The 12,040-nt window shown below is 53.2% G+C and overlaps 4 protein-coding genes across 6 annotated transcripts in view; 3 read left to right on the forward strand and 1 right to left on the reverse strand.

The window, feature by feature from the left end:
* CCDC175 (coiled-coil domain containing 175) overlaps positions 1 to 1,040 on the forward strand; it is a 28,797-nt gene extending 27,757 nt beyond the window's left edge. For all 3 annotated transcript variants that reach the window (XM_025151156.3, XM_040701636.2, XM_040701637.2), the window contains exon 20: positions 831 to 1,040. In XM_025151156.3, coding sequence (XP_025006924.2) covers positions 831 to 856 — 26 coding nt within the window. In that variant the 3' untranslated portion in view covers positions 857 to 1,040. The remainder of the gene's footprint in view (positions 1 to 830) is intronic.
* JKAMP (JNK1/MAPK8-associated membrane protein) lies at positions 899 to 4,928 on the reverse strand. The gene is made up of 7 exons (NM_001277554.2): positions 4,881 to 4,928; positions 4,706 to 4,797; positions 4,107 to 4,261; positions 3,378 to 3,584; positions 2,533 to 2,714; positions 1,776 to 1,852; positions 899 to 1,502 (listed from the first exon to the last, which is right to left on the reverse strand). The coding sequence occupies exons 1-7, from the start codon at positions 4,891 to 4,893 to the stop codon at positions 1,284 to 1,286; spliced, it is 945 nt and encodes a 314-aa protein (NP_001264483.1). The 5' UTR covers positions 4,894 to 4,928; the 3' UTR covers positions 899 to 1,283.
* A 208-nt stretch (positions 4,929 to 5,136) lies between these two features.
* On the forward strand, positions 5,137 to 7,613 carry L3HYPDH (trans-L-3-hydroxyproline dehydratase). Its single transcript, XM_421428.8, has 5 exons — positions 5,137 to 5,699; positions 5,916 to 6,085; positions 6,236 to 6,358; positions 6,949 to 7,086; positions 7,232 to 7,613. The coding sequence occupies exons 1-5, from the start codon at positions 5,147 to 5,149 to the stop codon at positions 7,355 to 7,357; spliced, it is 1,110 nt and encodes a 369-aa protein (XP_421428.5). The 5' UTR covers positions 5,137 to 5,146; the 3' UTR covers positions 7,358 to 7,613.
* A 733-nt stretch (positions 7,614 to 8,346) lies between these two features.
* GPR135 (G protein-coupled receptor 135) lies at positions 8,347 to 10,985 on the forward strand. The gene has a single exon (XM_004936538.5). The coding sequence runs from the start codon at positions 8,425 to 8,427 to the stop codon at positions 9,703 to 9,705; it is 1,281 nt and encodes a 426-aa protein (XP_004936595.3). The 5' UTR covers positions 8,347 to 8,424; the 3' UTR covers positions 9,706 to 10,985.
* Positions 10,986 to 12,040: the final 1,055 nt, after the last annotated feature.

The raw sequence follows: 12,040 nt of genomic DNA on the forward strand, positions 1-12,040 counted from the left end.
ATATTAGAATTAATCGTAGCCTGGATGCTATTATCATCTTTAATTTCCACTTTTTAAAGGCTTGTGATAACAACAGTTATTACACTGGGGCCTTATTAGATGCACACGAGTGAAACTGCTTGCTTCGGTTCCTCTTCTTAGCTCTAAGCCTATAGATATCTGCTTTCCTTCTTGGTTCACAGAGACCTTGTTTGTAATGAGTCACAGGTTTGGTCACTGTGTGACTACTGCCTTGTTACAGAAGGAAGTTTCTAATTGTGTTGTGGAGCTGATAAAGGCTGTGCTATTGAGGCTGCTTTGAAATTGTTGGGTCTGGGTTATAGGCCAGGAAGAGGGAATTAACAGAGGAAGGGAATGTCCCAAAGAGGAAGCCAGGCAGAGGAGGAAAAGATGGTGAATGTACAGCAGAAGAGCTCCATGCTTCATCTAAAGGCCAATGTCAGTACTACTTCTTGGGCAGAACATGCAGAGCAAGTAATGCATGAAATCCATACATGGAAATAAATGCACATAAACACGTACAGTTCTCAGTACTGCACCACTGCAAAAGGCTTCTCCTGCCTGTTGCTGCCCTGTCTGCTCACTTTCCTACAGAGTGTATATCGATGTGGCAAATGTGCAAATACAGCCACAAACCTGTATTTGGATATTTTAAAGAAAAATATACCAATGGATCTGTCAGATTTGTAAATGATATTTTAACACATGGTCTTAAAGCCCATACTTTTAGAACTCTGTATTCATGTGTCTACAAATGGCATTTTCTGTGTAGCAGAATACAGAACATAAACTACAGAACCTTACAATGCATTTCCTCTCCTTTCTCCTAGAATCAGATGCAGTGAAGAATAAATGAGGAAATGATCAAGATATTTTTTGGAAGACAGAAGCCAGCATATGGGATGAGAAAACCAGTTCTATGTTTTATTCAAGCCCTCCTCATTGAAATTCTATCCCAAAGGCTGTCTTGTTTTATTCAAACACCACCTAAGATATTATATTAGAAAATAAACAAATACAAGCAAAATACTGTACGAGAACATGGCTGAAGCTTTTATGTAGATTCACAATGATAAATACAGACAATTCCTTTCATCCACACTAGATACTGTCTTCTTCATAGAAGCTAAGGTTTTTAATACTATAGTCTCATTCAGAAGTGTTTCACCTGTAAGCCCTGTACACAGATAACTTCTTTTAAAACAGAAGCTTTCAAATGCATAACAAGCACTCAACCTGTTTAATCCAGGTCATTAGGACAGCACTGTTGGCACAAAATCCTTTTAATGTCCATTTCCACCTTCTGAGAGTATGCGTGATGGCTCGGTGTACTTTGCTGTCATCAAGTAGAAGATGGCAGGTGCAGGTACCAAGGCAAGCAGTGGGAGGTCTTGCTCAAGCTTATCCAGTTTGGGAATGGAGATGATTCCATAGGCATGAAGCAACCAGTGGCTGAGGAGGACAACAAGCCTTTTCTTCCTGACAAGAAGATCCTTGAAAGACTGGCAAAATACATACAATATTCTGTTAGCATGATGTACCTGATATTTAAGACACACCACAGGTCACACGGAGACACTGCATGAAGCCTTCTGCATTTAAGGCCTTCCAGCACATAGTTGTTTCTCAGTATACCACAAGAGGGAACTCTCATAGTAACCTCCTCCAGCTAAGACCAAAGGCTTATAACACACTACTGAGAAAAGCCAGGAGACAGTCTTTAATCCTTCAAGTATTTTATGATGAGTTTCAATATAGAAAACACATTTACTTACCTCCACTTCAGAAGCAGACAAGTACACAGCCAACGTAACCAGAGACAACACCAGTATGATGTATGGAAAGGCATAATCTAAAGGCAAACAGTAACCAGTTAGTAGGAAAAAAAATGCAACATTATAAATTTCAGCAGAGATTCTTCCATATAACCAAGGGTACAGAGTACTCTAAGCTTACCTATTACCATCACATCCACCACCTACAGCAATAGGGATCAGCCAGGAAAAAAAACTATTTGGTGCTTCCACAAAAGGTTTTCAAATTTAACTTTTGTCAAATGCAGCAGACACTGACATTTCTAGGGGAAGTTATTGCACACATAAATCACTAACTGGTAAAGGAAGGTAAAGAGAAACGCAGTCAGGCTAAGTGGGGATTCTGTTACACCGTCCCTTCCTTGTGAGAAGCATGCTTGGAGCTGAACCAATGAGTAGCTGAGCTCCACAAACTAACTTACACTTAAATCCACTTCTGAAATCAGATGTGCCCTCACTCTGAATTAACTTCCTCTTGCACCCCACTCTATGCCTGTTTTGCTAAAGGGACAGGCTCTAGCAGCACAGGCAGAAGGCAAAGCAGTGTTGGGCTACTAACAAGAAACTGTTCACACGACACTTCTCATAAACTACAAAAACCTTAAGCAATATCCTCATTTATGAAGCAAAAAGTATTGTGTTCCTCCCCTTTCTGTCATGCATCGTTTGTTGGTGTGCTTACAGGTAGGTTTCTTAGTGTTAACAGGAGAGAACTCACAGAGCAGGCCTCCTCCAACTGCCTGGAGCACAGTGAGGACTGGGAAGAAGTAAAGCGCTGCATAAATGCTTTTAAATCGGTCAGACTTTCCTAAGCCACAGGCAATTTTCTTAACCAGAAAAGGTCGAAGTAGCATCATTAGCACAAGGCAGAAGGCGTAATATATAAACACAATCGTGTACCTGCAAATCAGAGAGAAATTCATTAAAATGTGCAGTCTTGTTTGTCCTGCAGACAACTCCTCGACTGAGAAGCAGTAGGTTTGGCGTTAGCTAAAGTCAGCTGTAATGTACAGTTGTCAGGAGGGGGTTACAGAGACAGAACAATGGAGTGACTTTTCCTACAGGAAATGGTCAAGATGCAGCAAATGGGAATAGAAAAGGAAGTCTTACACGCTTCATAGAGAAATATCCTAGAATATGCCACTTTCTTAGTGATTCTGTCCTGCTTTGCAGGGAGGTTGGACTCAGTGATCTCTGGAGGTCCTTTCCAACCCCTAAAATTCTGTGATTCTGTAATTCTTTAGTGGCAAGAGGGAAGCTGATCACAAACTGCTTTCTGGAATACGCCTCTGTCAAGTTTCCCTGCCGCATGCTGAGGATGCAGCAAGAGCAAAACAAAGGAACAGAGACGCTACCCTCACCAATTCAGAAAGAGTCATTAGGTGTTATGTGGTTGACACAAAAAACAGCTCAGTACATGAGAAGACTTGAGGGGATTTGATACTCATGGGTCCAAGCTAGGTATACAGGAACATGTTCTACAGCTTTGGGAGGAGGCACTGACAGAAACAAACATGTACAAAAGGAAGTGACAGCTCTGAGTACAGAAGCATTTACACTCACAGGGGATAGACTGCTTCATGAGTGCAGTGCACTGTAGTGATGTAATCAGGACTTGGGTTGTAGAGCATTGTATACCAGTCTGAAAGCTTCTTCACCTTGCAGGAACGGATGTGCAGAGAGCCAGCGGGGTCACTCACTAGCAGAGTAACAATTGCTGCAATGCTGCACTCAAACAAGGCAGTGATGTGCTGCAACAGTGCACTGGAACTGCAGAAGAGAAAGACATTTACTACTGCTGCGTGACCACTAAAGTAAATCCAAATGCCGACCGTAAAGCATAAGTCCAAAGAGGACAAAACCTTCTACAGTTGTGATTCACTGTGACCAAGGATAGGACAAAGCTGTATGAATAAATAAATAAAAAATATTAAGTATTTTAAGCTGAATGTGAAAATTTATTTTCCATATCTTGGATGACTTAGTATGTAAAGAAAGTTCTCCGTGCTCACAAGTAAATACAGCACAAGCACAAAAACCCCATCGGGTGAGGACTAACAATGCTCACATTGCTGCCATTTCAAAGAAAGCAGGAGTGCTAACAGTGCATCTGAGAGCTGAGATGGGCAAGAAGGCCCCAGGTCTCTCTCAGAAATGAAAACCCCATCTAACTGCCCTGCGCTGCTGTATTGGCTCAACCAACAGGTGCTCTGCAGGACTGCTCAGTCCATTATGCTCATGGTTACAAGATTTTCCTTTTAAGTAACGTAACTGAAGGAGGGGTACACCGACCTCTTTTTGCCCGAGTACCACTCAATAAAGAACCAGTGCAGAACGAGGGGCAGCATGGCCATGAAGCCGAGGTACAGCCAGTCATAGCGGTCCGGGGATCCCACGCACTCCCGGCAGATTTTGTTGTCATCGGTTCGTTGACCTCTGGGACACACCTACAAAAAGCACGTGATTGACTGATAGAGCCGCTGTGTTCCACTAGGGAGCCCTTCACAAACCATTTGGGCTGTGCAGCCTGGAGAAGAGAAGGCTCCAGGGAGACCCAATAGTGGCCCTTCAGTATCTAAAGGGAGGCTGTAAGAAAGAAGGGGACAGATTCTTCAACAGTACCTGTTGTGCTTAGACAAGAGGAAATGGTTTTAAACCAGAAGAGAGATTTAGACTGTATATAAGGAAACAAACATAAAGCTGTAAGTATTAACATGACGGAAAGTTTATCGCATTTTTAAAGAGTTACGACAGCAACCTCAGCAATCTCTCAGCTTGCACTCGCTGTGCTCTCCCCATCCCTCAATTTTGGACGCATAAAACACGGGATGACAGCCGCGCCGCCGATGCGAGCAGGGCCAGAGCGGGGCCACCCGCCCCGCAGAACTTACCCCGCAGTCCCCGTAGACCTCCACGGAGCCGTTGACAGCCAGGACGACCCTGCCGCAGTACAGCCCCAGGCAGGCGGGCTGGATGTCAACAGCTGCGGGGAGAGAACAGCCCCGTTACCGCGGCGCTCCGGCCCAACCCCACCGCCGTACGCAACCCCCGACCCCCGCGGCCTACCGGAGCGGATCATCGCGGTATCCAAGCAACACAGCCCCCCGCGGCGGCGACCCACTTCCGCTTACGTCACTTCCCCTTCCGGCGCGAGGACAGGCCTCACCCCATTGGGCGGGGTGCTCCGCCTGGTGGGCGGGGGGGACTCACCGGGGGGCGGAGCTTAGCGCCCACGGGCGCGGCTACATGCAGGGGGCGGGGAGCGCCTCCCGGTGGGCGTGGTCTGCAGGGGGCGCGTCCCGCGCTGTCCCCGCCTCTCCACGTCGCGGGAGATGGCGGCGGCGGCGGCGGCGGCGGCGGCGGGTGGTCGCGGTGATGGCGACAGCCGGCGGCTGCCGCCCCGCTCGCTGGCGGAGCCGGCGCTGCACACCGTGGAGATGCACACGGGCGGCGAACCGCTGCGCGTCGTCCCGCGGTTGGAGGCGATGGAAGAAGCGGCGGCAACCGGGCTGTCACTGCTGGCGCTGCGGCGGCACATGGCGGCCACGCGGGACCACGTGCGGCGGGCACTGATGCTCGAGCCGCGGGGCCACGGCGGCATGTATGGGGCCGTGGTGGTGCGCGGCGGGGCGGCCGCCGACGGTGCCGACCTGGCGGTGCTCTTCCTGCACGGCTCCGGCTACAGCGCCATGTGCGGCCATGCCGTGCTGGCCCTCGGCCGCTTCGCCCTCGACTACGGGCTGGTGGCAGCCCCGCAGCGCCCCGAGACGGCCGTGCGCCTGCGCTGCCCCTGCGGCCCCGTCACCGCCTTCGTGCCCTGGGACGGGTGCCGCAGCGGTAACCCCGTCCGCTTCCACAGCGTGCCTGCCTTCGCCGCTGCCACCGGTGGGGCCCGAGCCGGTGGTACCGCGTTGTGTGGGGGCTGGGGGGGACGTGCCGGGGTGCTGGGCAAAGCTCTCCCTCATTCCCGTATCCCTCAGGAGAGGGATGTGGCGTAAAGCGTTGGGTGCCGTGTTGGGTATGGGAGCGCTCGTGGAGCTCGTGGCTTCTGTCAGCTCAGTACTGTGTTCCCTCCTCACCGCCCTCTCATTCCCCACTCAGACGTGGCCATCGACATCCCGGGTCATGGCAGGGTGGTGGTTGACATCGGCTACGGTGGCACTTTCTATGCCTTTCTCAGCGCTGAGCAGCTGGGCCTTGACGTGTGCTCCTCAAAGACCAGAGAGCTCGTTAGCGCAGCCAGCGCCGTGACGGAGGCAGTGAAGGAGCAGGTATGGCCCCGTGCCTTCCCTTTGGGGTAACGGGGACTGCGGCCCTCTATTATCACCCACAGCGCTCAGACCCCCAGGCTGAACGTACTGCGGCTGCTGCTGATGGCCCACGCGCTGCCCCTGTCCTGAACCCTCTGTGTGCTCTCCCAGTTCAAGCTGCATCACCCTGAGAGCGAAGACCTGGCTTTCATCTATGGCACCATCCTGACAGATGGGAAGGATGCCTTCAGCGAGGAGCCCACCACCAACATCTGTGTGTTTGCAGACGAACAGGTACAGAACGGGCTGGAATGCTGGAATCACACAACGTCCTGAGTTGGAGGGGACCCATAAGGAACACTGAGTCCAAAGCCTGGCTCCACACAGGAGTCAGACCACCTTTTTCCCTTCGTATCTCAAACCTGCTTATTTTCTTGCTGGGCTAGATCTTACAGGTCTTATCCAACCAAAATGATTCCACGATTCTGCTTTATCTTTCCATTTGTGATGTATCCTGATGCTGTCCAAATCCCTGGGCTAGGGGCACTTTCCCCACTCAGGGAGAATTCAGGGGAATCATATCGTAGAATCATAGAATGGCCTGGGTTGAAAAGGACCACAGTGCTCATCCAGTTCCAACCCCCTGCTATGTGCAGGGTCGCCAACCAGCAGCCCAGGCTGCCCAGAGCCACATCCAGCCTGGCCATAAATGCCTCCAGGGATGGGGCATCCACAGCCTCCTTGGGCAACCTGTTCCAGTGAAGCAATATTCAGGGGATATAGCACGGAGGGCAGTATTCATGGGGAGCAGTGTAGCAGGGGAGCATTATTCATCAGTGTTTAAAACCAGACTGCATGCTGGCTCATGTTCTCTTTGATTGTAGGTGGACCGAAGTCCAACAGGCTCTGGCGTGACGGCTCGCATTGCCCTGCAGTATCATAAGGGACTCATCCAGCTGAACCAGAGCAGAACCTTTCGGAGCAGCAGCACGGGGTCCTTATTCACGGGGAAGGCGGTGAAGGCAAGTGGCCCATGCTGGAGCTTCACTCTGTTGCAGAGTGCTGGGAAAGTGTTCTTGCTTTCCCACAAGCCTCATGCATTGCTTATTGCAGCTGGGGGGTGAAGAACCACCCGTCAGCTCTGTCCTGATCCTAACCCCTGTGCAGGAAGCCAGGTTCGGGGACTACAACGCCGTTGTGGTGGAAGTCTCAGGAGAAGCCTTTTACACCGGCACGGCCACCTTCACTGTGGAAGAGGAGGACCCGCTGAAACACGGGTTCTCCTTCAAGTGACCCATGGCGCCGTGCTGTGGCAGTCACTGATGCTCCTCCTGCCCACGCACTGCTCTGCTTCTCCCCCTGGCCCAACACAGTGTGCAGAGCAGCAGGACCGGCTTTGGCTGCTGCCATAACAGTACTGCTCTGGGATGAAAGGTGCTCCTCTGTGGTGCTTGGTGGGAGCTCGCTTAGGAGAGCCGTCTTCAAATTCCCGTGCCTCATTTTACCTTCTCAAATTATTCTGATTGCTATTAAATGCCAGCTGGAAACACTGCTGTTCTTCTCTTGTTCTCACCTCCCAGGTGCTGCTGTGTGTCCTCATCACACTGCTTCCCAAACCCTCCTCTCTTGCTTCTCTGGGACCATGGGCTGACTTTGGGTTACCTTTCAGCAGCAGTAACTGAACTGGAAGGTCGGAACCGCTCTGACCTTTGATTGCAAATTCGTTTGCTGGTGATTCTGCTCGAGCAGCTCAGGGCCTGTGGTTTCCCCTGTGCCTCTGGACAAAATGCCATTCGGTTATTGGGGGCAATGGTGGGAATTTGGCTCGTGGAAGTGTTTTGAGAGTGCTCGTCTCTGAGTGGCTTCTGGAGGGAGCAGGGTGCAGTGTAGCGGGGTCTTCTGTGACAGGAAAGGTTTCCCACTGAAAAGGCACGATTTAAGCTGGATGTAAGGAAAAAGTTTTTTACAGTAAGGGTCAGTGAGGGGATGTGGCACGAGGTGGTGGGGATGCGATGGGGTGGGGATGTGAGGGGACAGAGAAAAGAGGCTGTTCTGGTGGAGGGGAGAGGAGGTGCAAGGAAAGAGCCGTGAGGATCTGTGAGGGGATGGGGTCTGTGAGGAGAATGGGGCTGTGGGGGAAGAGAGGTCGCCATAGAACCTCTGTGAGCAGGGAGGCGACGTGAGGGGAAAACGGCGGCCGCGCAGAGGCGCCGGGCGCTGAGGGGGCACCGCGCCGCGGCTGTTCCCGCCCCGCGGGGCCGTGCGGGCGGCGGGGCGGTTCCCCGGGCGACGGCGGCGGGGCGACGTCAGCGGCGGCAGCGCGGGGCGGGCGCGGCGCGGGCCGGGCCGTGGGGCTGCGCATGGAGCCGGCGGCGGCCGTGCCGGGAAACCTCTCCGGCGGCGGCGGCGGCGGCGGCAACGAGAGCGGCACGGGGGCGGCGGCGGCGGCGGCGGCGGGGCCGGGCTGGTCGGCGGCGGCTCTGGCCTCGCAGGCGCTGGCTCTGCTGCTCATCTTCGCCCTGTCAGCGCTGGGCAACGGCGCGGTGGTGCTGGTGATCGCCCGGCACCGGCAGCTCCGCACGGTCACCAACGCCTTCGTGCTGTCGCTGTCGCTGTCGGAGCTGCTGGGCGCGCTGCTCTGCCTGCCCCTGGCCTTCCTCAGCCTGCTGGGCCGCCCGCCCGGCGCGTGGCTCTTCGGCCATCGCCTGTGCCTCGCCAGTGCAGCGCTGCACGCCGGGCTGGGCATCGCCGCCACCCTCACCATGGCCCTGCTCTCCTTCGACCGCTACTGCGCCATCGTCCGCCAGCCCCGGCACAAGATGGGCCGCCGCCGTGCCGCGCAGCTGCTGGCCGCCGTCTGGCTGGCGGCGCTGGGCCTGGCCGGGCCCTGGTACGGGCTGGCGGGCGAAGGCCGGCGGGAGGCCCGGCACGGAGCGTACCGCTGCGTCTACGTGCTGCCATGGGGCTCATCGCGGCTGGGCCCGCCCTACGGCGCGGCGCTCATCGTGCTCTGCTACCTCCTGCCCTTCGCCCTCATGTGCTTCTGCCACTACAACATCTGCCGGGCGGTGCGGTTGGCCGAGAGCCGCGTGAGGCCCCTGGCCACCTACGGGAACCTGCTGCGGGCCTACGGGGAGATGCGCACGGCCACCACCGTCCTCATCATGATCGTCTCCATCATCTGCTGCTGGGGGCCTTACTGCGTTCTGGGGCTGGCCGCCGCCGCCGGCCGCCTGCCCTTCTCGCCCACCATGGATGCGGTGGCCAGCGGAATGGCCTGGGCCAACGGGGCCATCAACCCGCTCATCTACGCCGCCCGCAACCCCAACATCTCCGTGCTGCTGCGACGCAGCCGCGAGGGCGGCTACAGGACTAGGAACAACGTGGCCGCCTACCTCTCAGCCCCAGGCCGCAGGCCGGAGCCCCGCAGTCGGGCCGAGCGCGTGCGGGAGCGCTACGTCAACCGGCACAGTGGGCCCCCGGGGAGCGCCCCATCCTCATCCAGCCCGGCGAGTGGAGGAGAGGTGGCCATGTGGGCCTGCAAGAACCCGGCCGTGCTCTTCTGTCGGGATGGGCAGCCCGACACCGCCTCCGAGGCTGCTTTGCAGGGCAGAGTAGACACCGTCAACACCAGCCTCTGATGGGGTTGAGGGCTGGGATAGCAGCATCGGACCCTGGGGCCATCTCTGTGAGGAAGCAGCGATAGCCATGGATCTCTTGGAAATCGGGGAGGTGGGCCTGCATGAGCCATAGTGTGATTTCTTCTCCATCATGCAAGCTCTGGTTTGGCGACCCGCTCTGTGAGCATAGAGAGATCCCAGGGAAAGGATGTGCCCCTTTCATCAGGCTTGGTGCAGCGGTGATGGCCACTGAGCATCAAGAGTTTGACCGCATGAGTGGTTGAGTCCTGCAGGAGGTGCCAAACTGGAGCTGCGGAGCAGACACACAAACAGCCTGAGCCGGCCGACTGTGTGAGCTGTTTGCTAAGTGCCAACACAGCCACTGAGAGCTGAACCAGCTGGAGGACGCTCAGAGAACACCACACTGTGAAAACCTCATCATGGCAGGAAAATGTTGCTTTAACCCATTGTATGTGGCAGCACAGAACGTCGTGGGGTATGGGACAGGCTAAAAAGTGATCTGCAAAGATGATGATTATTTAAACTTCTAAGCTAAACAAAGCAGTGATTGTTGTGACAAGTGCCTGTGGAGAAGGAAGATGTGTGATGCTGCGAGGGAGGGAAAGGAAGATGAAATGTGTCAGAATTTCAGCAGCCTTTTATTTACAGGTACAGTCAGTATAAAATACTGTGAGTGTGGGAAACGGAGAGCTCTGCAGATAGAGGAAAAGGAGTGGGTGTAGTGTGTTGTATCACATGGGCACAAGGTGTACTCTGTGAGCTGAGCAGACGTGTCTCACATCTCCAATTATTTAACTGCACTTAGAGGAGCCATGCGAGAACAATGTGTCTGAAGGGAGAGGCACAGCAGTGCCATGCGTTCTTGCTCTGCTTAAGCATGTGAAGATGTGCATATGCAGAGAACAGATACTGTAGTATCAATGGCAAGGGTCTGTTAATGGAATGTGATACTCAAAAGCCAGCTCTGTTTGTTTGCCACTAGATAAAATGAAGGTAACACCAGGAAATGGAAGTGCTATTGCAAAGCGCAAATTCATGTGAGTTTATCTGTATGATGTTTTTGCCCACAGGCTCAGAGTCCTAACGCCTTAATCAGTATTCAAACTCAGAAACTGAGATTGTCTTAAATTAAATGTGAGAGGCAGGCAGTATTTTGCTTGTATGGTCTTCAAAAATACAGTGCTGCTGTTCTGTGGCTTTTTCACCTGACTGTGACTCAAGTGAACATACCACCATTATTTTGCAAGTGAGATAAGAAATAAATTATCTTTTATGCAGGAGATGACAGCGTCTCAGCCTGGCATCATTCTCAGCACAGCCTTCAGAAGGGAGCTGCTGTAAAAAAACTGCCTCTGAATGGTTGTAGACAGAGACCTCATGTTGTGAAGTTGGGTGTTCTGAAGTCAGTGGTTGGACAAGATGAGCAGGGTGGTCTTTCCCAGCCTTAAGGATTCAATCAGTCTATCATTCTATGCAGCCATTTTTCATGCTGTAAGAATTACTGTTATTCTGTGATGCTCCTGAAGTCCACGAGGGAAAGATGTGACCCTTGGGACAGAATCACAGAATCGTTTGAGCTGGAAGAGACCCTTAAAGGCCATCAGGAAATCTGTCCAGACTCCGTAGTCATTAGTCTTAGGTGTCATTCAGTCTTAAGGCTGCATTGATCTCGCTGGTAAAAGCCCTACAAAAGGTGGTCCCAGCCACCTCCCCAGCCTCTTCCAGCACCAATCTCCACTTGTTTTTAACAAGTACTTGCCAGTGGCTGTGCATTAACAATGCACAGAGCTGAACGGGGACAGCTGTCTGTGCTCTTTGAGCTTCCCAAACAGCCCTCTTCTGTTAAACACTTAACTTGGCGTGCAGCAAGGGAAGACTCTTGACCAGAGCCTTTCTGCAGTGAACATGCTGCAGCTCTGCTAAGCAGGGCCTGCTCTGTGCCAGCCATTCAACTACACGTGTCTCTAACAGCCCCTCTTTTCAAAGCGTGCTTTAAAAAACACAACTAAAGGGCAAAGTGTCTTAAACCACAAACAGGAGAGAGCAAGAGAAGCACAGAAGGCACAAGCCAAGCTTGCAGGCTGCCTGCCAGAGTGTGTCGCTGGCTCCCAGCTGTGCTGTGGGTCGCTGCCTCTCAGCAGTGGTGCAGTGGAAGCTCTCAGCCACACTCAGATCTCCCTTTGCTGGGCTGAAGTGAGGCGCTGGGGATTTGGCCACACACAGTCTCTGCATGTCATGCTCTAAGAGAGCCATGCTGTTTGGCAGTGCTATAGGAGCTGCTGATAAAGCTTATGAGTTACTTCTCAGAAGGGAAGCATTAAGTCTTTAGGAGTGA

The sequence above is a fragment of the Gallus gallus genome, chromosome 5 (genome assembly GCF_016699485.2).
Source record: "Gallus gallus isolate bGalGal1 chromosome 5, bGalGal1.mat.broiler.GRCg7b, whole genome shotgun sequence".
NCBI lineage: Eukaryota > Metazoa > Chordata > Aves > Galliformes > Phasianidae > Gallus > Gallus gallus.

Bases quoted from the DNA above. Each gene is read 5' to 3' on its own strand.
- L3HYPDH (XM_421428.8), top strand. From the start codon at position 5,147: ATGGCGGCGGCGGCGGCGGCGGCGGCGGCGGGTGGTCGCGGTGATGGC. The intron at 5,700-5,915 runs GTGGGGCCCGAG...TTCCCCACTCAG, and splicing joins TGCCTTCGCCGCTGCCACCG to ACGTGGCCATCGACATCCCG. The intron at 6,359-6,948 runs GTACAGAACGGG...CTTTGATTGTAG, and splicing joins GTGTGTTTGCAGACGAACAG to GTGGACCGAAGTCCAACAGG.
- JKAMP (NM_001277554.2), bottom strand. The intron at 4,262-4,705 runs GTAAGTTCTGCG...TGCTTTTTGTAG, and splicing joins AGGTCTACGGGGACTGCGGG to GTGTGTCCCAGAGGTCAACG. The intron at 1,853-2,532 runs GTGAGTTCTCTC...GTTTGCCTTTAG, and splicing joins AGTTGGAGGAGGCCTGCTCT to ATTATGCCTTTCCATACATC.
- GPR135 (XM_004936538.5), top strand. From the start codon at position 8,425: ATGGAGCCGGCGGCGGCCGTGCCGGGAAACCTCTCCGGCGGCGGCGGC.